Source organism: Condylostylus longicornis, unplaced genomic scaffold, assembly GCF_029603195.1.
Source record: "Condylostylus longicornis isolate FDR11 unplaced genomic scaffold, ASM2960319v2 ptg000137l, whole genome shotgun sequence".
Classification (NCBI taxonomy): Eukaryota; Metazoa; Arthropoda; class Insecta; order Diptera; family Dolichopodidae; genus Condylostylus; species Condylostylus longicornis.
This window is the reverse complement of record NW_026578105.1, coordinates 2124030-2150300: the sequence shown is the minus strand read 5'-3', so window position 1 is coordinate 2150300 and position 26271 is coordinate 2124030. Positions and strand designations below refer to the sequence as shown.

At 24.5% G+C, this 26271-nt stretch overlaps 1 protein-coding gene across 2 annotated transcripts in view; it reads right to left on the bottom strand.

The window, feature by feature from the left end:
• The window catches only part of LOC129615591 (D-beta-hydroxybutyrate dehydrogenase, mitochondrial), an 82914-nt gene that overhangs the window by 4623 nt on the left and 52020 nt on the right, over positions 1-26271 (bottom strand). For both annotated transcript variants that reach the window (XM_055530860.1, XM_055530859.1), the window contains exons 4-7: positions 14473-14679; positions 13618-13771; positions 13403-13477; positions 13115-13296 (exon numbers count right to left, since the gene is read on the bottom strand). In XM_055530860.1, the coding sequence (XP_055386835.1) occupies positions 13115-13296; positions 13403-13477; positions 13618-13771; positions 14473-14679 (618 nt within the window). The remainder of the gene's footprint in view (positions 1-13114; positions 13297-13402; positions 13478-13617; positions 13772-14472; positions 14680-26271) is intronic.

Genomic DNA, 26271 nt, shown 5'->3' with positions numbered 1-26271 from the left:
CACTAAGTCATCATTATAATGTTCTTTTGTGACCCAAATACTTAAGAAGTTAAAGAAAAACAGAAACAGAAGAAAATCTTTTGTTATTTTTATACACCCAATGTTTTCCACATACACTTGTTCCATGTATCCTTGCCGCCCTTCATATTTATTAATGCTATGTGAATTACATACATTCAATTGTCAAGAGGTGTTGTATTTTTTTATTTTTTTTTTTTTGTTATTTTGTTTTGCTGTTGTTTTTATGTATTCTTGTCAAGGATTCAAACTTTATATCCATTTTAATTTATTTTGTTTTTGTCTCGAAATTTTGTTTTTTTTTTCTTATAACGTGATTCTATGTGTGTGTGTGTGTGATCTTATATGCAATATATTTTTAAAATTTTTGTTTGAAGTTCTGAGCAAATTATTAATTTGTATAACTCTTAGAGAGTTTGGCGCTAGAAATGTTGTTTATTTAATATTAAAAATTTCTGTTACTGCCAGTGTTTTCAATGGCGCCCTACGTTTTGGTATTTAGATTTATATTTCATATTTCGATAATTTGAAAATATCAGGGGATTTTTGACTAATCATTGGTTAATTTTTTTTGATATTCAAATAGTTTCCCACTGAAATAGAATCCCATTTTGTTGTGTAGACAAAATTAAATGCAAATTTTTGAATCTTGTACTCTAACACCTGTTTTATTGTAATTATATGCAGATTAAATTGCTATAAGACCATTATAGATTATGAATTATCAAAACATAGTTAATCCTGCTAAAAATTAATCTTCACATTATACTATCGCAGAACTGATGTATACGTGCACTTCAACTTACGTACAAGATACAATAATCTTTCTCATTTTTTTTTTAACTCATTTATGTTTATGTGTGTATATGTATAAAAGAATGTAAGAGTATGTATAATTTAAAGTTTTATGATAAATATTTTTACTTATCACAAACACGTAATAAACGTTCACATGAATGACCTAAAAACCTTGTAATAAGAAAAAAATAAAATCAGAGCTCAAAAGAAGAATAGTAAAAAAAAAAGAAATACAAGCCAGATAAAAAGAAGAAAGCATAAAAATGCAACCATTCAAAGAAAGAAGAAGACAAAAATTTTGTTGAATTAAAATAAAAAGGATAAAGAAGGATATTATTAATAAATAGCAAGAGACCAGAGAAAGGAGGGCAAAGTGTAAAATATGAAAAAAGAACAAAAAACTGTAATTTAATTCGACATTGTTAAAAAGTTAAGATGCTGTGAGTACACGGAGAAAAAAGAATTTTTATTTTTATTTTTGGTTTTTATTGTAATTTTTTTGATGTTAAGATTTTTATGAAATTATCTTAGAAGAATTTATTAACATATGTGAATATATTCATATAATGGGTGCGTTTTTGCTGTCTGATTTTCCTTGTTTTTTTATACTTCTTATACTTGCTATGATATCCAGTTGTCTACACCATAAATAGTTGTACTTTGTTATGGTATTTCGAGACGAGGCTGATACTCAATTTTAAATTACTGGAAAATTTAATTAAATTATTCAATCGTTTGATAAGCAATGAATTTAGCCAAGAATAAGATCGTTTGATGAATAAGCAAAGGTCTAATCCGAGATTTGAATTAAGTCATATCAATAGCCTGGTATTAATTTGCATTTTTAGAAAAGGTTGACAACCATATGACATGAACTATAGGTTCAGAATGACTAATAGAGTCGAACATCTATAGATTGATTTAAAAATCAATGAATTAAAAAATCACCCATTAAATTCTTATATCTATGTAAATCTTAACATTTTTATATAATTTGCTTTATGTATCATCTTTAGTTTTACACAATTCAAGTTTATTGTGTGTGTAAGTTTTACATATTATGTAAGCATTTAAAAAACAGAAAAATTTTCTTCAAGTTATTATTTTATGTCAGGGTTACCAGGGTAATTGGTGAATAACTTTTGTAGCATTTGTGATTGAATAATCCAAGTAAAACGCTGTTACTTTGAATATAATAGAATAACAAGCCCGTTTTATATAATTCTTGAAAAATTCCATTGCCAAAAAAGATGGTAAGAGGAGTCCTTGAAAGTGTAACTTAACTCAACGATTTATTGCAACATATTTGAAAATTAATCCCAGGAAACTGAAATTTTGTACTGTTTTTCTTTTAAGTTATTTATTTTTTTTAATAAAAGAAAATTTATTAAGAATAGGTTGTTACTTGAATTTTTTCTAAGATCCAAATTGGATATTTTTCCTAAACGGCAACACTAAATTATCTTATAATTTATCTTATTCATTAATTCTTTATTCTCTTATTTTCTATTCTTTTAATTTTTTTGTCTGTCTTGTTTTGGAAATTTATTGCATTGAATCATTTAAAATACTCATTTTATTTAAATTATATTTGCATGTTCATAAATAACACATATATAACACACACATAACACAAACATAACACATACATAACATCATTTTTATGTAGAAATTTTCAGAAGATGGGTTTTTATCACGGAGCAACGAAAAAAAGAAAACAACATAATTAAATGAGCAAGGAAAACATAAAATCTTTAACTATGTATGGAGAAAAAAAAGGAAACCTCCTGACTTAATTAATTTTCTCATACCTATATAGTGTACGTAAATAATTTGCATACCCACATGTGCAGACAAATTTCGTACATTTTAAAAAACGCAAATGAAGAAGTAAGTATTAAAAAATTTAAAAAACAAAAAGAAATATGAAAAGAAGTTAAAAGTTTCAAATAATTTAAGGAAATTAAAATGTACTCAACTTTTGTGTTAGGTATATGGCTAAGTGTAATGTAATAATTCTTTGTAAGGATACATGCATATTTTGTAATAATAAATTTAAAAATTTATTTATAATTGCTTAACATGTAAAAGTGTACATAGTTGTAAGAAATAAATTGAAAAACATATTTGTAATAAATTTTATTTTTTAAGAAAACTCATTATTCAAGGGATTATAGATTTGGAATTATTGTAAACAGGATATTTTTTCAATTAAATGCTATTCTTTGTTTAACAACTAAAGAATAATTTAAATTAAATTTTTAAATCTTATGTTAGAAATATATATTGCTGTCGATGCTGTATGATGGATTACATCAGATGTTTATAGCCATGCGATTGTATGTTCGAAGAGTATTAAATTTGCTTTAACGTTTGGAACGTTAAGAAATAATGGTCTCAGATATAGATATAAGTATATGTTTTTGATCAGCGTCGAATTATTAGTCGATTCAAACATGTTGTTCCGCTGGGACATCGGTAAAAACCGACGAAAATATTAATTTATCTAAGCTCACTAAAGTTTTACAAATAATAATTTATAATAGTAAATGGTGGGACCGTATTTAAACTGAATGTGAACGAGGAAATGGTTCGGGTAGCTGCCCTAAAACTTAAAAGTTATTTAGCTATATTTCAGAAATCATAGTGGCTGTTATGCAAAAACAAATATGGTTAAATGACCAATTTTTAGTAGATATTATGAGCGCTTATGACAGTTGCCATATAATTTCAAAAGTTGTTTGGCCAAATTAATTTTTGTATAAAGCTTTGAATTACTTTTAGAATTTTGCATGAATAAAATTAATTTAAGCAATTTTATAAAATTCTTAAAATATTTCATACGTCATATGGAAAATTCATTTATTTTTTTTTTTTTTGCTAAAATCGCCATTAACTTTTTGGAATTAAAAATTTTATGGTAAGAAAATCTCAAAATTTTTTTTTTCAAAATAAAAATTTTTTTAAAATTCTAATCCAACAATTAAAAATGTTTTCTTTTGACGCACAAAATAAAAATATTTGTGCCGTTAGCAAGATTTTTTTATTTAAAATGTCTACATCACATTTAATATAAACTTTGATGTATGTATGTGCATATATGCATTCTATACTTATGTACATATATGCTTATATGGATATGCATAAGAGAAATCGATAGAGATAACTTTGAAACTTAAAATTAAATTAATATTTATTATTATTTTATAATATTCAATTTAAAATTATTTTGAATTGCTAAAAGCAAAAATTCAATTTATTAAAAAATAATTTGTAATTGCAAAATCCTTTAATAAATGAAAAACTATTTTTCAATATTGATTTAGTTAATAGAATTCATATAATTGAATTCAAATCTTATTTGAGTACAGTAAAAATTTGAGAAATGCATTATAAAAATAAAAAATTAATGATAAATATTATACAGTTGTGACGTGTAACTATAAGAATTTCTTATTTTTGTTTAAAAAAATTTGTGATTTTAATGAAATTTAGCGAACTAGTTTATATTAAACTAGGGCACAAAACCTAAGCTCATAGAAATCAACATTAAATTTTAATGTATAGTGGACTATTGGACAGAATTGGAAGTACTAGGATTTCTAAGTCATCAACCTTCGAGTCTGAGATACCGATTCTTTTTTAAGGAGACTGAAACTCTTATATATTGCAGTATTTTTCAAGTTTGAATGACCAAGTGTGGTCATTTCCCGCACTCTCGATCTTAAGGGAGATATATATAAGGGAGGGACAATTGTTCCAATGGTCGACCCTAGTTCGCTCCTCCAAGCTATTCAAGATGCACAGGGACCGTTGTTCTTGGCACTCTAAAATATAACTTCCGCCAAGTGAAAGGTGTTAGCATAACCCTCTGAGCGAGGCAATCAGCTTTTTGGTTCTGATTCATGACATAATGTTGTAGCATCCACATTATGGTTACCTTGTTATATCTAGCTAAGACGTTAAGAGGGCTTCGAAATACTGTGTCAGACGAAAATATCCCAAAAACGACCCTACTGCCGTATATAATAAAAATCTCTTTTGGCACACCATCAGTTTAAAGCTCTCTATATTGACAACACTAACTGCGTAAATTTTTCTCTTTTTATAACTACATATTTGAACTGTGTTATAAACTATTACTCTCCCGTTTAATAATGTTCAAAATTTAGAGCTTTGGTATTGAAATTTAACAATATTTTGACATTCATTTGACCTTTTTTCAATAATATTTTCAAAGTGTATAATAATTTTTAAAATTATAAAAATTTATTTAATTTTCTCTTATATGTATGAATGTAGTAAATCAATTTAAATTGGAATATATTCCTTTTAATGCTATCATAAGTTATTCATTCTCCCTACGGTTTAAATGCACAATTTAATTAAAAAACTTTCACTTTAATACAAAAATCAATTCAAAAATTAAAAATTCGGAATGTCAATTTAAAATTTTAACCGAAAGCAAAAGCAAAAACACAAAAAAAAATAAATTAAAAATCAAAATGAATAAATAAAAAATTAATTGAATTTTAGTTTCAAAGAAAAAAAAAGAAGGGCGCATTTTCTCTTTCGCTCAAACTCTCTCTTTTTCTATGCAGAAAATATTCTTCAACTTGATATTAATTTAATATTCTGCCACAAATATAAAGTGTAATTAGTTAAAAAGTAGAAAAAATATAAGATGCAAAAATAAAATATTAATTTTGTATACCACAACACAGTGTTCTTAGCTGTCTTATATATGAGAAAATTTCAGGACATTTTTAAGTAACACGTGCTATTATACCACAAACACTCACCCCTATACAATAATTTTGAATAAAAAGCAGAAAAATTGAAAAACAAAAATGGAATATTAAAATAAATCCTTGATAATTAATTTGTTTCTTCCTGTCCTTAATGTTAGTAATGAACAGTACTCAGGAACACGTGGAATAGTTTGTTTTATATGTAGATATATGCAAGTAAAAATTTGAGTATGTAAATTTATGTGCATTGTTCTTACCACTGTGTACAATTTTTAAATTAATTTTCATAATTTTTCTTTTGAAAATGTAGGTGTTAACAAAATGTCCACTTCACTTGGTATAAAATTGTTGTTCCTTTTTTTTTTTTTTGTTTATTTTGGGTGTGAAAATTATAATGTGAAAATTTACTTTTTTCATATTCACCGGTATTACATTGCAGTAGAGTACAGGAATCATATTATATGTAAACTTAAAATAATAATTTAGTTATTGTACATAATGAGAAATTCTAGATATTTTTGAAACTGCAAATATGTATTTAGTATTTCTTGAATATTAAAGCATGGTATAAAGTTTACATGAATGATTGATGCCATATTTTATGTAAATTAAAAACAAAATATTTCTGTTCATGAAATTCAATTCAAATAATGAAAATTTATTTGTTTTAAAAATTTTAAAAATTATTTTCAAAAACCAAAACCAGATTAAATAAGTTCTCATTAAGTTAAGGTTTTTTTTTGTAATAATTGAACATAACACTGTCACAAGCTTCTTACATTTCTGGAGAATATTTTTTTTTTCCTTCTCATATAAAATAATGGATAAATAAACTGTGGTAGAAATGCATATAAGGCATATAATGTGAAAAATGTGACAAAGTAAGAGTATAGATAAAATATTCAAATGATCTAGATGGCTACAACTTTATAACCAATTATAACTAAAACTCAAAGCAACTGTAGGAGAAGGTACGGTACGGTTGAATTAATCATGAGATTATGTATTGTTTAGAAAGTAGGCGTCTCGGGGTACCAAAGTTGTTGATGTAACATACAAATGTAATGCTCGGCTTACCATGACGGACATGTACCCATTCACATAAACAAAAAAGAGAATGAGAAAAAAAATATATGTTTCTGATAAAGTGTATTCCGGTTCGTTTACCTATTTGCATTTGTTTACACAATTATTATTTGAGAAAATTTCAAAAATTTCCAAAATGTAATTCGTTAACATGAAATTTCAGATCAGTAATAATTTTAGTTCATTGTTAATAATTTCTAATGCAGGTGCAAATTTTCTGCATTTTTCTGTTGATTTTATAAGCAATATTTGCAAAAATAACAAAAAATACAAAAAAAAATTATAAAAATCAACTAATGTATGTTCGTAAATATTTGCTTTTTCATGAGTGTATAACTTTGTATGAAGGTTATTTTAAAGTTACTCATAGTAATAAAATTAAGAAGTTTTATAATTTTTCCCTTTTGATTTTCTAGCCACCTGTCTGAATTGAGAAAATTAGTACTCGTATATAAATAAAATAAAAGTGGTAAACAATATCATTTACAGCAATTATAAAAATATAAATTTTTTTTTTTTTTATTAAATAAGTCAAAACTTTGTTCAGTTTTTGTGCGGCTATACTTTATAATATAAGTGCATATGTATTCAATCACAAGGAAAAATAAAAAATAACAGTCATTTCCGAAAATAATGATATGATCTTTGTAAATAATTATTTGTTTTTAGAACCTGATATTGTTTTCAAACTGAATAGTGCATAACATGTGGTCTGTTTCTTAACTATCACAGTTCTTGTTGTTGCCAGTCAGAAACAATATGCGTCGCTTTTAATATTCAAAAAGTTCAAGAATACGTAATATTGGAAAAATTTTCGGCAAAGTGTAATATTGCAAGAATTTTTAGAATACACATAACATTTACGATTAATTCTTTAATAATTTTTATGATTTCGGCATTAACTTTCTTTCATCAAACGTGACTTGACTCTTTCTATATTTTGTTGCTTGATTTAATGGTTTTACTTTAGCTGATGTTCTAAACAGTGTATTAAACAGTTTCGGTTTAAAAACAAATTGTTTAATGCACACTGAAGCACAATTAATGTTTCTTTCAAGCAAATCACTTTACAACAAAAAATATACAAATTACATACTGTTATTTCAAACAGTTTTACGTCACACTTGTTTGATTTGCATTTTTATGTTATCATACATAAAATAATTGTATGAGCTTTATATCTTAATGTTCGATTAAATTTATAGTTATAATTAGATTTTAAAAAGTTTTCTATGTATAAATTTATATGCATTTTTAAAAGTGAATATTATGTAATGTAAGTGTTAAAGTGTGTACACGTATAGATTCATTTTCGCCAGTTATAAAGTTTTTAATTTTTTCAAAAAGATAACCTTCACTTTGTACAATTTTAATTTAAGAATTTTTAATTAAAAAATTCCATTAAAGTTTAAATTTAATAAAATATTTTTTTTTTTACAGAATTTTTATGCTTATTTAATTTTAATATTAAAAAAAGTCAAAGTTGATTTTAAATTTTTAATATGCTGGTCAATAATAATAAAAACCAATAAACGTAGTACTCAGTCTTATATTTTATAAATTTCGCTTTTGCATCAATCGCCATATTAATATTACGGTTGTAGTTGTTGTTGAGTCTGAATATCCTTTACTGATATGTATTATATACTTAATGATACTTAAGGGAAATTATTTATTTTTAAAAAAATTTTATATTGATTTTAATAAGAACAAAAACAAAAAAATTATTTTTTTTGCATTTCGAACATCTAAATGTGGCATTATTCAATAAAATCCTTTTGAACGATGTTGAACTCCACTTGTACGTTATTTATTATAAGTAATGAAAAACAATATCATTTTTTTCGATTTCCCTGAAATTTTACATATATAGTGTTATATGTGAGTATAAATTTTCATTTAATAATCTCATTGATTGTAATTATATAATTTTTAAAGCACTATTTGATATAAAAAGTGTTTTCAACAATGATTTCCTATAAATTTAAAAATAAAATCTTTGAGAATGACATTAAAATAGTTTACATGAAAAAAAGCTCTACATATGTAGTGTCACATAAAATTGAGTTGACAGAGGAATATTAGAATATCTAGTAGGAAATTCAATTATTAAATTGTTAAAAGATCTTTAGTATATCATGGAGCAATCGACTTTTGTATGGTGTTTTTTTTTTCCTGAAACTCACTCCAGAAGTAGCAAAGGGCTATCATATATAGTCATGTCCCACCAGTTTCATTGCGTCATAGATATTTTAGCTAAATAGGTGACTAGCCTGCTGTAGTTCTTTCCTTTATCTTCAATATTTAAGATTATTGATATTTTATTGTTGATTTTTCTTAGTTTAATATCGAATATTATGGATGTATGAAAATTGAATTGAATGGATAATGTTAAACATAATTTTTTAGTGAGCAGACCGGAGTTTGAATTCAAGACCCTTCGGTTAAAGGATCGATACCATAACCATAACTGCCACAATTTTTTTTTCGATCAGAAGAAATCATCGATAGAGAATTCAGTGGCCGCCTACTGGGGTGCGAGTTCAAATACTCTGCCACTTTAAGCTCACTAAAACCTTCGATTGCTGTTTAAACTAAAACTAGTCATTACACTAATCATTAATATAAATTTGGCCAAAAAACTTTTTTAAAGAACTCTATGATCTACCAAAATTCCATTGAGAATATTTGATAGGTAATAGATGTTATCCTAAGGGTTTCGTTCATTTTTGCCTCCTAACAAAATTTTAATCGTCAGCTAAACGAGCCATCTCTTCGTGGGCATGTTGGGAAAGACGAATTTTATGGTGTGAAGCCCTTTTCCTTATTTCATCTGTAATGAGAGGAATTTTGAGATCTCTGTAAGTATCAGTATTACGAACGTACCAGGAGGCGCCGGCAATATTGCGTAATATGATGTTGTTTTTCACAACTCTATATCTAAATACCGTAAACCCAGACCGGTTTTAAAATTTAATTGTAGAACAAAATTTTGTTGTACGTGGAGAAAGGGAAATTTTCATTTCAGATCTTTTATTCTTGACATGCTGTTTCTATCTCAATTTCGCATCTAGTGTCATTCCTAGGTATTTAGCTGAATTTTCATGTGGAATAGAAATGTTATTTATTGAAATAACTGCAACAATGTTCAGGTTTTGTATGGTGTTTTAATTTCTGTTAATTATAAAAGCTGCTATTTGAATTTGTTGATCATGAATAACCATGTGAAAATTTACTGCAGATTGTGAAGTTTTTCAAAAATTTTATAAAAGAATCATTTTTGTTTTTAAAGTTTTATTAAAATATTTGAAAGGATGAAGTACAAAAAGTGCTGATACAAGCGAATAGTATTTTTGTATGTCCTCGTGTTCAATGCATTTTCATTAAAAATTTTGTTTTTCTTAAAATTCTTTCGAATTTTTCTTTTTTAAATGCAACCGAATGCAAAAAATAATTTTTACATGATATGCACATAGAAATAAAAAAAAAAGTAGAATTTCATTAAAAAAATATTATTTTTTCTTCTTTTAATATTTTAATGGTGTAAAAAAATTCCCATAGGATTGAATGAAAACTTTTTTCTTAATTTTCATACCTGTGTTTGTACACTACTTTTAATATTTGAATAAGGTAAAGTTTTTGGCGCGAAAAATCGAGTAAAATAATTTTATTTTCAAGCTTATATCAAAAAGGATCCTTTTTTGATTTTCGGTTTTTTTTTTCTGTTTTTTATGAATTCCGTACTATGAATGTACAATATAGTGTAAGTGAAATAAAATAATTTTTTTAAACAAGAAAAAAAATTATTTAACTTTGATATTTAAAGTTATAAAATAAAAATTTTTTAATACTTTTTAAATAAAACAAAAATAAAATTTATGATATTTCGAGTTTAAAATCCCATTGCTATAATTTAAATTGGAACCCAATGCTAATAATGATAATGATAATGCGCTCCTGTATTCTTATACTAAATAAAAAATTTAAATAAAGTGCAATATACGAGATTATTATCCTGTTTTTTGTTGTTTTTTTTTTGCCAAGATGTCCTTGAATTTTTTTCATCATAAAAAATATTTTATATTTAGTATTTTTTTTTGTTTTTCTTTTTAAATGTGCATAATGCACTCTCGTGTTTACTTATCTGAACTACTGATGTTATAAATAAAAAAGTCTTTGAAAATAAATATGAGTTTTCTTTGAAGGAAAATACAGATTTAAGAAAAAAAATAGGGTTGACCGTGTCAACTCTGTGATACCTGTATGAATTATCCTGAATACCATAGCTATGGTATTCTCAACTCTGTGATACCTGTACGAATTATCCTTAATACCACAGCTATGGTCTGACTATGGGACACTATGACTTTAAGCTGCCGTATTACCATAATTAATTTCAGTAGTGTGTTGTCAATATCTTTCAATTTCAATGGCTTTTATCAAACACATCGGCCCTAGTAATATATATGTTTGTGTGAAATTTCAATACCATATAGCTTTTATTATATTTGAAATATAGTCAAATTAATTTTGAAGTTGTATAGCAGCCACCCAAACCAAAACCTCGATCATATCAAAATTAAATAGGGTTGCTGAATTTACTTTAATAAATCATTTGTAGAGATTTGGTGAACTTTGCTCAATTAGTTTTTGAGTTATCGTTGAGACGGACGGACGAACAGACATGGTTAAATCGACTTAGAATTCGACGCTGATCAAAAATATATACTTGAGTCTATTAGCTACTATAATGCTTTCGGCTGATATTTCGTTTAGCCTGTATTTGAATAGGAAATATATTCCATTTAGATACTCTTATTGTGTTCTTCAATTAGCTTACTTTAAGTTGGATTTTATCGATATTCCAACTACATTTTTATTAACAAAACTTTTTTTTTTTTGTTAAGTAAAAATTTACTAGTAAGGACAAATTTGCAACATACATTATATAACATTATAAATTCAATAAGCTGGCATAAAGTTTTGGGCACTTAAATATTCACAGACCCATTATTTTTGCATTATTGAAAATCTTATTCCCTTTTCTTTGTTCAAATAAACAGTGAACTTGAGATATTATAAATTTTATTTATAAAACTAACCTTAGATTTTAATATTGCACCTGTTTTTTATTTTCTATAGACGTATGTATGTATGTAGTATATGAGTGCATGAAAAAGTTATAGAAGGAAATTGAATATTTTAAAGTTTATTGAGAAAATGCTATCATTGTATTTATTATTCTACCCTGTTCGTTTGTTTTTGTTCCCAATGCTAATAAAAGATATTAATTATACTTACATCCATCTTCAATTTTCTCTTAGTATATCAGAAAGTATATTATGTTTTCACTTATATTTTGAAAATATTGGAATTACTATTTCGTGAATAAAAAGTGAAATTCACATTAAAAAATGGCACTACTTTTGCTCCCATTTCAAAAACATATCCTGGTGGAAAACTGTGTTTCTTATATTAAAATGAAAATTTGCATTTCTTTTGTTAGTATTAAACTTAAACTTATTACTTTTGTTCAGGATAAGTAAAAGATTTGGATTTTATAAAAAAATTTCGATAAATTTGAAAATTTCACAGTTATATGTTTTAACAAAACGGTGATTTCTTGACTCTTCGATCTTTCGTGCTATTATTTTTAACATGAGGTGATCACATATGAGGTGTGATTCATTGCAGTATTGTCCACGCCAAGTTGAACTCAGTGTGATTTTACATTTCACCCTTAAGGAAGTGACACCTAAATAATACCTTCAAATTTTTAATATTTCACAGATATTAATCAAATATTCGATGAGCAGGTCACTATTTTGAGCCGTTCAAGTTGTCGCTGAGGTTATGCGATTTAGCTCCACTACAATATGTCCTTTAGAAATACGTCAAATTTCTTATGAAAGGTTTAGTTATTTTCTAATTGAACTGTTGTGAAAAAGTGTTTCACAAATGTATCTCTTAAATGGACAGCGTGCCATGTTAAAGAGTGTTTTGAGACTATCAAATATATTTTAGTTAATTCGTTTATATTTTTTATTAAATTTTGATAACTTACAAAGGATAAAAATATTTTATTGATAAAATGAAACAAAAAATAATATAGAGTAGGATGTAATTTAGTGTTAAACTTGTGAAGCCTAAATACAACGAATTAAATAAAATAATTTTTAACCCAATAAATACTCTTTCAAACCAACAACGCGTTTACAACGTACCAATTGTCATATAAGAAATTTTTGTTTTGAAAACATGGAATAACGTAAAAATTTAAATTATTCACAATTTTCTTAAAATACCAAATTTGATTATTGTGAACTTTTTTTTATGTATTCTAATACCGTAAATAATTTTGTGTATATTTTCTACAGCATGAATATCCTTTTCTCGTTTTATGAAATTTAATTTTTTTCAATTCAAAATTCAATTTATAAAATTATAATTTTAAAACTTACTTCATCACGTAAATCAGTTTCATTTAACCAAGCATTACCAGGTTGGAATTCACCAGCTGCAACAACAGATACATCAACACCACGTGGACGTAATTCTTGTCTTAATGATGCTGCTAAAGCTTCAACAGCAGCATGAGTTGCATTTTGAATACCACGTACAGGAGCTGGAATTCTATTTAAACCTATATTTGATACAAAAAAAAAAATATAAATTTATGTCAAAAGTTTTATAGTATTTACCGATGAAATAAATCTTATACAGTTTATATTATAGAATTGAAATATTACCAGAAGTTAAGAAAACAATACGACCGCCGGCACGACGAATAAGTGGCAATAAAATTTGAGTCAAACGAGCAGAGCCTTAAATTAAAAATAAAAACAATATGAGAATCTTTTCAATAAAGGATTGTTTTTTTTTTTTTTGCTGAAATAATAATCATCATATTTCATTTTTCTGATGAAATTAACTGTTATATTGTATAACAGTTTAAATATGTTACCTAATAAATTAATATCCAATGACCGTCTTAATACAGCAAATGGAACCCATTCAATTTCACCAAGTGCAACCCAATTAATAGTATGGACAACAGCCCATAAACCATCAGCACCATATGGTAAATGTTGAGAAATGTAAAGAGCTCCTTTTACCAACTAAAGCAAATAGAAAATCATTTATTTATTTATGAAATTCACAATAATATAAAATAAAAATTTGAATTGTGAATGCATTTAACATTGAAAACTTTAAAAATTAAAGCATTGGGAAATTTGAAAGCTTTTAGAATTTGAAATAAACTTAATTTTATTTGATTACCAAAGTTTTCAACAACAAAAAAGCTTTTTTTGTGGTGAATTTATATAAGAGTTTGAAAATTTATTTAAAAGATTCACAAATGTTTTGGATGAAATTCTGTATTAAGTTGAAAATTGTAATAAAGCAATATTGGAAATCAAAGAATTAGTAGCATTACTTAGAGCTTTAAGACCTAGAAATTATTAAATATTTTGGACTTTTGAAAACTATTTGTTTAAATTAACTGTCCTTAATTAAAATAAATTGACAGTTAACAGTTAACGTAATCTTCCAAAACTAAAAGCTTTCTTGTTAAGCATCTTGTATTGTCCATGTGTTCACCATACAAAATAAATTATAATTAAGCGTCAATACACACGTATGGAACTATATAAAATCAACTTCACTTGTTCAGTAATAGAATTTCAATATTACTGAATAAATTTGAGTTTTCATTTATGTTGGTAACTACCAGTATTGCTATTTCGTTCTTAATAATGTGATAATAAGATTATTATTTTAGGATAAAAATTATTTTTAAAAAAAAAAGTCAACTTACAGAAGTTTCATCAGTAATGTCAAGATGTAAAAGTTTTGTACGTCCAGAAGTTTCTTCTTTTAAAATTTGTGCTTCATCATTATCTTCCAAATCGTTACTGAAAGCAGCATAAACGGTGAAACCAATATCATCCAATTTTTTAGCCAAATACCAGCCCAATGGAGTTTCACAACCAGTAATAAGTACACCTTTACCTGAAGATGAAATCTGAAAAATAATAGAAGAAAACAAAAATTCCATTAATTATTTACGAATCTTCCAAATTTAAAAAAAAAAAGATACAGATTTCCTTGGAATACAAAAAAATTTATTTGTTTTCTTAAAAAGTTGATTAAATCAGGAGTTCAGAGATAATTCCAGTATTCCAGGACATGAGTGGAAAATTAAAAATATTTTCAGAAATCTTAATATCGTGCGTTATACTGTGCTCCGTTTTCCTGTTATAAATAGCATGTTCTTACAATTAATATAGACATTTGTGTTTTCCTTGAAATTATCATAAGTAGAAATTCAGTAAATTTTCGGCTTTTGTGAGTTGAAAGTGTTTTAGTTTCAACATAATCTCCCACATTTTTGTGATATTTTCTAGTAAAGCCTTTTAAGTCAGAAATATACACTCAGGTTATAGCTACAATAATTTTTTAAAAAAAAATTCAAGGATTCTTTTCATTTTAATAATGTACTATATACTCTGTTGCTCGAGTTATATAAAAATTTTTTGAAATCTATGTCTGGATAGACAATCACAAGTATAATGCTATGTGTATAAGAATATTTGCATAATTTCTATATAAAAATGTTTTTGTAGAAATAAAACCCATTTATGTATAAGAATATATTTTTGCACCTACTCCTTGTATAATGTAAACATATTGTATATTTTATAACCTTCTAGTCTATTTATAAACGAATCGCCTATTGTAATAAGTCTTGTAGTTTTAAAATGCTTTATATAGGGCTTAAGAAAATATAAATGAAAGTTTTAGTTTCAGGAAACAAAAACCAAAAATAACAAATAACAAAGAAAGAAGTAAAAATTATTAAATATGCAAAAATTTTAAATTTGTATAAAGTTTTAAGAATTTATTCTGAAAATGCCTGTTATGTATTGGGATTAAAATATAAAACAAAAATTTCTCCTAATAAATATTAAAGTTATTAAAAGTTTTGTAAAAATTTTAAAAATTATTTAAATATTTTCAGTTTTATTACAAAGAGAAATAGAAATTGGTCTCATTAATTTTTGGAAAAAAAAGTCTAAATATGATGTAGGTGTCTAAAATCTAGGTTATTATGAAATTCACATCGTCCTTAAATTTCATTGGATTAAGAAATTTTATTTAAGGAAAACATGAATTTCGATTTAGCTTTGATATTTGCGGTTATTAACTAGCTGTACCATACGGCATTTGCTTTCTTTTATTTTCTCTATAAATAATATTTTGTGAAATAAAATTTTGTACCAATAATTTTAAACCATTAACACGAGAACCAAAAATTTTGTACCTTTATTATGAAAAATATTTTCCAAATCGAATTTTTTCTTCATTATGAAAAATAATTCTGAATTTTTCCAAAAAACCAAGTCTAGTTTAAAGTCTGTAAGTATTGAATAAATGCAAATGGAATAATTTCTATGATAATATGGAATATGGGATATATACTCACAATATTTTGATATTATTCAATATCAAGCTATTTAACATGAACAAGCTATTCGAGAAATGAACGAAATTTTCATCTTAATTCTTCAATTTAATAAAATTCTTTGATTTCATTTTAAAATTTAACAAATTTTTAAATTAATTTTACAATATAGCAAAATAGAATTATTTTAAATAATTTGTATTTCCTGTTAAATTAAAAAAAAAAAAATTTGAAATTCATTTAAATTTAGTAATTAATTAATTTAAAAAAGAATTGACTAATAATTGAATTAATTTTCTTTATTATTACAAATATAATTGAAACAAAATTTTTAGTTCGTGTTTTCCGATCACAATTTATTATTATAGAGAAGAAGGATTTTCATATTTAATTATTTAAATATTAATAATTATTATCATTTTAAATAATTAATGAATTATACAATTTTAAAAAGACTTTATTGAATATTTAATCCTTTTGTATGATGAATTAAATTATAAATTAGTGTTAACATAGAGTAATTATTATTATTATTAAAAATATTTATTAGTACATAAAAATTGCATATTTATAGGGGATTCATTTGTTAATCAAATTTATTAGTTGAAATTTTGGTACTTAATCAAATATATTGTTGTAGTAAAGTATATAATTATGTAATGGAATTATATATATTTGGTATTACATATATTATATATATATATATATATATATATATTTGTTGTTTTCATCTCCTTTAATTTTGCATATTTTATTATAATACGAAATGAGCTTTTAAATATACAAAAATTATTCGAGAAAAATATTTTCTAAATTGAGTTCAAAGCTATCATACTCGTAATAGTTTTAGTTGCTCGCAAATAAACAATAACAATTCTATTTACTTAAAATTTTCAGAAATTATCTTAAAGAAATTTTTGATTAACGTTTCTCATTTTGAAATTTTCCATTAATTTTGTAAATTTTGTTTGAAAATTTATTAATTACTTTGAAAACTTTTTCTTTATTTTGAATTTTTTAGTATTAAATAAAAATTTCCATTTAACTAAATTTTCAATAAAAAAAAATTAAAACTTGTACTACAAAATTAAGGATGTAGACTAATATCCCTGGGTATAATTAGTTGCTCGTTCACAGTTCCTCGAAAGAAGAAACTTATTAATAATTTAGTTGTAAAATCATATTTAGAGTTTAAAAATATATTTGTTTGCAAAATTATACCAAGAAAGAACAATTGCATTTCTAGAGGACAATATGTGCCTGCACAAAAATTAATTTGCTTTTGTATAAAATTATTAACGATATTTGTTAACAGTAATTCGAAAAAAAATCAGATATGAACTTCTGACTACAAGAAATCCTAACAAGTTTCTCATTTAATTTGATAATATTTTAACAACATTTCCTAATTTTGATCTCATTTGTTTGTGATAACCAAGTCAGAATTTTAAAGTTCCAATGATTCGAAGTGAGTTCTCAATTTTTGTAGACTAAAAAGTCTTTAAATTTTTAATAAATTTATGCATATTTTACTATTAAAATAAAATTTTCTCTTTTAAAAAATAAATAATTTATTATTTTTTTAATAAAATTTATTTTTCAATTTCATGAAAATTAAAATTTCTTAATACAAAATCTTCTTGTGATTGCATTATTAAAATTTTATTTTAAAATTATTAAGTGTAATTTAAATTTTATTATTTGTAATACACTTATATACGTATATTACATAAAATATATTTTTATTATTGTTATTATACTTTAATAAGATTGTTAAAAAATTAAAATGCATAAAAGAACATTCATTGCAATTTTCAATGTAGTCATGTATTTTTTTCTCTGGTACTATTTCTCTGGTATGTCATGGAAACTAAATGAATTTTATGTGTGCGTGCATATTCATATAACAATTTTATAATTGAATTATAACTCGTCAAATGTCATATTCGTTCCTACACACACACAATTTATGTTGTGTATATTCAAAACAAAAATGATTGTAAAATAAAGACATTTTGTCTTTTTAATATTTTTAGTATATTTTATAAGAAAATGTTGAAAAAGAAAGTATTTGAACAGGTTGGTATTTCGAATTAAGTAAAAAAATATATTTATTGCATTAGTTAATGGAATATAGATTTTAATTCTCAGAAATTTTGATGGAAATTAAAATTTTCAATAGAATGTTCGCATAATAGGATCTTTTGTGATTCCCATCCCCATCTACATTAGCCCTATACCCAGGTTGCTGACGAACCGCTGTATAGCAGCCACTTTGCGGACACTCCAAGGATCCGAAAAGCCCACCCCCCTCGAAGCATCCCAGTTGTAGGCGAGTAAATGCTTTGAACTAACACAATAAATATTGCATCGTTTCATCCTCCTCCAGACATGATTGGCAGATTCCGTCCCTGGCCCTGCCCATCCCTTTCAGATAGATTAAATTTATGTATTAAGTTGAATCGGACTTGCTTTTGTTCAACATATCATAAATTATTAGAAATTTAAAATTTTAAAAATTCAATTAATTTTTATATCAAATTTTTTTTAAGTTTCCAGAAAATTTTTAATGTAAAAACTAAAAATACTTTTCTGTACCGACTTCCAGGTATTCAAATTTAAATTTTGATAAGCATAAAATTTTGAATCCTTTTTATCAAATTATATGATATTTTTTTTCTCATTAATATTATTAAAAATTCTCGTTCGCTTTATAAACGATAGTGTTCTGTTGCTGTTCGTATAAAAAACTAAAAAAATTTAAAAAAAAAAATTAGCAATATTATTTTACATGAATATGCTAAAAAAATATACAATTTACCCTTACACGTAACTAAATAGCTATATATGTAAATTATATCACTTATTTTCTATATTCATACAATAATAATTTCAGAGTGGGTTTTTAACTTCACAAAAAAAAAAAATAATAATCCACGATGTTCAAAAATAGAAACGCATTTCATGTATTATGAAATCTTCTTATATCCAATGTCTTCCATTTAATTTTTTTTTTTTTTATTTTATTTATAAAAATTATTATAATGTAAATATAAAATAATAAATAGAATATAATCGAATATGAGACAAAATTTATAGTAATTTTGTTCCTTTTTTGTTTCCTTGAAATACAAAACATCTTATATAAATTAAAAAAATAAACACACATTAAATAAAATGATACGTCAATGTGTAGGGGTGTTACTATATTGGAGTTAATAATATTATATTTAAATTTAATAAAATGAAAACAAAAAGAAAATAAGAACAAAACGAAACAAAAAAAAAAAATTTATAATCTAAAATAATAGATTATTTTAGTTAACATGCAAGAGCATTGACAATGAAATTATTCAGTAAACCAACACAATATTTATACCAGTACGAACGTATGGTCGAAGTGCATACTAAATTTGCTTTACCGTTTATAATACTAAGAAATAATATGTCTGAGATATAGATTCAAGCAAATGATTTGAATCAGTGTCGAATTCTAAATCGATATAACGTTGTTTGTTCATTTGTACGTCCGTCCGTCCGTCCCAATGATAACTAAGAAACCAATTGAACTAAGTTCAACAAATTTTTATAAATGATTTATTATAGTGAATGCTAGAATCCATTTCAAATTGGATATAATTGAGATACTGAATAAGGTAGCTGCCATACAATTTCAAAATTTATTTGATTATATCTAATAAATTATAGTTAATTTTATAAAAAATTTTAGAAAAAAGTGAATATATTATTAGGGTTGTTGGGTTGTTATATGTAATCAAAATCGTTAAAATTTCTTGACTCATTATGGTAGCTACTAAACATAAATGTGACATAATTAATATGGTAATACGGCAATTTGAAACCATAGTCTTTCTTATAGTTAGCTATGGCATATTTATTTGAACAAAATCGTACGCGTATCACAAAGTTGACACGTACAACTCTATTTTTTCTCATTTTATTTTATGATTAAAATTTTCTTCTTGAATATATATTTATAAAATTATAAAATGAATTCTAAAAATAAAATTTTATTTTAATAAGAAGAAATTTGATTATAAAATCGCTTGAGATTTTTAATCTATATTGGAATAATATAGATTGAATTTGTTAATCTTATGCGTATGTGTTCTGTGAACAGGATGTAATCTCACCTATTGTATTTTTCATTATTTTGTAATTTTACATTTTCAGTGTCATAATCAAAGAAGTTTTATGCCAGCTATTGAATTTTTATGTTACAAAGGATCAAGGATAGAATCTGGTAACTATGATAATTCACAAAAGTTAAGTGCTAATTATATGATTTCCTTATGCAAAATATCACTCAAATTTTGGTATTTTTATAAATTATTTAACTTAGTATATGTTTATGAAATTTTACTATTATTTTGTTAATAAAGTTCCAGAGGTAAACCGGCCTAATCTTCTTATTTTTTTTTACTAAGCTAAATTGAAATTTAATATTTTATTTTCTTAAAATAATCAGAAAATCTTTCATGTTATGATTTTCTCGAAAAGAAAAGAGTAAGAGTCTTAGTTTTCGTTTTTTTTTTCATAATTTTAAATAAATTTTTAACAAGAAAGGAAAAGTATTGGAAGTCAGGCTTGAGACACTTTATTTTTGCTTCTGAGCCATTCAATTAAAGTTTTGTATAATTAATTTTTTTTCTATATAATGCTTACAGCATCATTGTTATATTGTATAAAATCAATTTGTTATATTTGTTCTATAAGTAAAATAAAATAAAAAAAAAAAAAACAATTTCTTTTATCCTTTTATAAAAATTCACTAAAGTGCATTTAACTTTTTTATTGTACATTTTATAAATTTTCAATTTATTTTCACATGTGTGTGTGTGTCTTTATCGGTTGTGTAAATATATATTTTATTTAATACTATTTGTACATATATATATGTATAACATATAGTTGATTTTTATTAACAAATTTTACAAAATTAAATTAAATTAAAAATTTTTAATCAAAAGAATATTTGAAAATATTTGTGTACGTACTTTTTATGGGAAATATTTTTATATATGTATAATGTGTATAATATGTATATATAATATAATGCACATGAGAGTATAATGCAGTTCAAATTTTCTGTTTATTGACTTAAATATGATCTCTGGTGAATGATGTTCAGAAGAAATAGTAAAATATATTGCAGTATAGGTATGTACAGAAAAATGGTTCAAGAGTTTTAAGTTTATTCGAAGTTATGCTCATTTTTAAAATTTTAGATTGAAAATTAATGAAAATCAAGTGTATACAAAATTAAATGGATGCACATAAATGTAAAATGTTATAGTATATTAGCAGGATTAAAACTATTCTGTAGATTGAATTGCAAATTTTATTTGTATTAATAATTACTGTAAATTCTACTCAATAACCTGTTGATTAAGATTTATATTATTAGCTATTATGATTTAACATTATTATATACATTAATTATAAGATTTTTTTTAATTTGATTAAAATTTCTTGAAAGATTGGATTGGATATGTAAGCGTTTATATTATTATATTCATTTTAAAAAATTGCATACTTTTAGGTGAACAATTAAAATTAGAACAGAATAATCATGATTAAGAAGATTTTCTGATAAGAAGACATTATTTACTATTACTAATTTTTTTTAAGGATATTTGGTATTTGTTTTGTATATAAAAATAAAACACTTTTTGCCAATGCTATATTATGAATAATACGAGTATAATAGAGCAAAAGAATGAAATTGTAAAAAGACTGCTGGACAGAATGAAACGATGTAGTAAGTACATTTTATTTATTAATTTTATTGGAACTATTTTAAAAAATCATCTATTCAAAAAATTCAGAAAATTATATACATACATATATATATAAAATTAACATAACATTCAACAAGTTTTCAATACACGTATACATATAAAAGAATATTTTTAAAAATTTATTTGATTATTTTGCTACATATTGAGTTTCCACGAAAATTAATTTACATTTTTGGCTTTCAAAATAATTTGAAAAAATATTTTTAAGGTTGTTGTCTAAGAATTTTTCTAGCTTGTTTGTTTTTTTTTTGTTAGAAGTAGTGTATTTCATTTCAAAATTATTTTGAATAAATCTCTGATAAAATTTTAAATAAATCTTGTTTGATATTTGATGAAAATTTTAAAAACTTTTCGATATTATAATTTTATAAAATCAACTAAAAAATTTTATTTTTTAAGAAATGTGTTTTTTTTTTTTTCCTTTTGCCTTTTTTTTAAAGAAAATCCATTTAAATTTACATGGGAATTAGTATATGAATAAAGTTTCCATTTTGTTACTTTCATCGTCAAGTGAATTACTATTACTTTTTAGTTTTATTTACCTTTTTCCAGTACGGTAAAGGATGAAAAACACAAAAAAAGAAAAATGAAATTTGCTTTTTTTCCTGTTTATCCAACATTGAATGGTTGACTATTGTTGTTGTTTTATTGAATATTTTTCTTATATTCTTAGACTTTTAACCTTTTATTATCATTATATTGAAAAGATTATTATTATAATATTTTTCTTCTTCTTTTTATTCAGCTGACATAGTCGTTATTCAATTTCATAAATTTAGTTAAGTATATAAACATTTTTTATATACCTATATATAAATGCATAAATTCAGCAGGTCCTATGAAACTGTTCATAACGTGATTCATGTCCTATATACAGGATGTTTTTCAAAAAATAGCAAATAATTTCAGGGATTATTCTTTGATCAAATTCTAGTAAAAAATTATATGGGTATTGGAGTGGGAATGTACAAATAATACTCGTTTTTTGAGCTACAGCCTGGTGGAAGAAAGAGGTACCAGATTTTTCCCTGCATAATAAATAAATAGATTATAGCTTCATAGCATGCTGCATTGTTTTATAGGGAATCAATTGCTCTTTATTTTCGGTCTTACAATTAATTTGATTTGAGTAATTGTTTTCGAGAAAAAAGCTGGTCAAAGTCAGAATTTTGTTTTTCTTTTTTGAAATCTTTTTTTAAAAATTTGAAATTTCCCGAAAATTTGTGCTATTATTTTTTTTTTTTTTGCATTTTCGGATGGGCTACAATGAGAACTAAAACTTATCCCACATAAAAATTTTCCTCTATATCTCATAGTTTTTCCAGTAAGCCGTGTTTGTAGTGTTTAAAAATCATGTCCAAATATATTTCATATAAATTCCATTTTTTACAACAGACTGCACCTCGAAAACGAGTATATTTGCACTCACTATCCATACAATTATTGTTTGCTGAAAATTAATCAAAGAATGATCCCTGATATTATTTGCCTCCTTATACGAAACACCCCGTTTATCTATACTATTCTCTAATAATATTTTTATAATACACGAAGGTGCACACATACATGTGTTGGCACTACACTTACGCTAGCTATATTGACATTATGTATCAAAAAATAATTTATTTTATTATATACTAGCTTCATATAAATTTAAAAAAAAAAATAATGGGATTCATTCCCGTATGTCGCATAAAATATTTCCAATGAAAATTGATTGTTATTGATGATATTGATGTTAATGTATGTATATAAAAAAAAAACAAAAAAAAAAAAACAGAATGGTGTTTTAAAAGGAAAGTTAAACGATAAACTTTTTTTTCCACTTTTTTTTTTAATTTTCTTTTTTTTTAATGCTCGTGTATAACACAAATAGTTAACATCAGTGACACAACTTTTAAAAGGGTTAAAATTATAATGAAGTTTATTTTATGATAAAAAAAGTAAAAAATTTTGTTGCTAATCTTTAAAATGTAATAAAAGGTTAAAAATGAATTTAATGTGTAGCACATAGTTGCATTTATAAAGTTTTTATTTTATTTTGTTAAAAATTTGTCATATTACGTCGAATATATCATGTATTATGACTTTATTCTTGTGATTACATAAGCTTTATAGATTGAAAATGCAAATTAAAATCTCAATGAGACGAATTTTAATTTTTGTCTCATAATTGAACTGAGATCAATAAATTGGAATACCTTGAGTTTTCATTAATTAATGACATTATACTAACATGAATGACATTTAACTATACAAACGTATTATAGATATGACTAAGGTTATTTTTCAAATTCCAATATTAATAAATTAAAAAGTTTCTAACTAAATGTATTCGAAATGAATAGGAGCAATTAAGTCAGATAAATGAAATAGTTAGTAAATTGACTAATTATAGTATTTTTTAGTTTCTTAATAGTTTCAATCTGTGGAGACGTTTACAAAACTTCTACAGCCTCAAAAGCTTATTTCGTTAAAAAACAATTTTTACTTATCTGCCTCCGAATCCATTCCCCAACCACTAAAAAATTATAATTCCTCGGAACCCTAGTATTTTTGGGTTATTTATTATATCGATTTATCTTAAAATTCTGCAAAGGCAAAAGAATAGTGGCTGGCTTCTTCCAATTTGGCATAGCATAGTTGATTTTTAAAAGAATCAAAATGACTATTAGAATTAACCGTTATATAAAACTTGTTCTTCTAAACGGCAACAAGTCCGAAATTTTGGCAACTTTAAGATATCAATAAATTGGATGTTTCATTAGAAAGGAAATTTTTTCTACTTTCATCCACTTCCATGTTATTGCCTACGGAAATTTGTAAGATTTGAATTATTGCCACCATATATTTCTGAAACTGCAAGCTTTTCCAAATTTATATAAATGTGCAAAAGCTAACGGTAGATTGTAGATTGTAAAGCGTGAATGCAGCGTACCAGTGTTCCGCGACCATGCAAATGATCTATTGTGCCCCTCTCCTGCCGCAGCCCCGGAACATTTCTCAAGCGCTCCGACTGCCACCTCTTCGACTCCTCTCTTAGTTCCCAACGAATAGTATGTATTGCGAGCCTGATGAAGGCCGCCAATCCTAGGAGAGGTGTGTTAGCTCACTCTTAGCCAGTGCATCTGCTTCCTAAAGCTAACGGTAAATTCCATACTATGAAAAAATATATTTATTTTTCTTAAAGCACACGATTAACCAATTAATTCGAACATTTTGTTGAAGAGAAAGGTGCATCATAAGTTTGCTTTATGTATTTCTCAAAATTGTCCATTAAAAATTAGTTTGACACTTTATTTTTACACATTATTTTGAAAATACAAAAAAAAAAAAACTAAACAAGTACAAAAGTTGAACAATAGAAACTTAAAATGTATTTATAAAAAATTACAAAATTATATGGCAAATATCTAGCAATTGCCCAAGAAAAGTTGGCTCTATTTGGATTTCTGTTTAGAAAAAAAATTTTTATTTAACTTTTAGATTTAATGAAATTTTCAAAAATTTTATATCTGAACTTATAGTACGAGTACAAGAAAGCAAATTAAATTCATAGAAAACATGATTTTAATCCAATGAAAATAGAATTTGCTTTTTTCAAAACATAAAATTAATTTAACTTTTGGTTTTAAAACACATAAAACTAATAAACTATGAAAGGAAAAGAATTCTTATGAAAAATAAAAATTAATATTTTGTTTAATAATTTTATTTTTTTTTTTTTTTGTTATTATTATAGAACGGAGTAAAAAATTTAATTTTAAAATTTAAGAGAAAAGTTTCTTCAAACTTTAATTTTCTATTTAATATTAAATAATTTCTTTAGGAGTATTTTCAGTATTCTTTAGAAAAAGTCTTATAAATTTCTTTAAGAAAATTAATCTAATTTAATGGGATTTTTATTTTTAAACTTCTATAATTTAATACCGTATCCAGTTAGAAAGCGTATCGTTTTTTTTAATGGTAAAAAGGTAAAATGAAAATTTTAATTTTAAATTTTTAAAATTATTTTTTTGTGGATATGTTCAAGAAACAAAAGAAAAACTTATACAAAATTCAAAGTTCAAAATTTTATGTAAAATATTCAAATTCTATGCTGAGGTTAGAGTCGATTGAGTGGGTTCTATTTCGTAAAATTCCATTTCCATTTCCAGTTTATCTGTTCATTAAATAATAACTAATAATTATAAATTAACAAAATTAGTTACTAACTGATCTGATTTCTAAAATTTTTATTTTTTTTAAATAGCACCTTTAGTTTTCCATACGATTTTCATTATGGTAATAAAATTTTTATATCCTTAACATTTTCCCTTAACTTTTACTT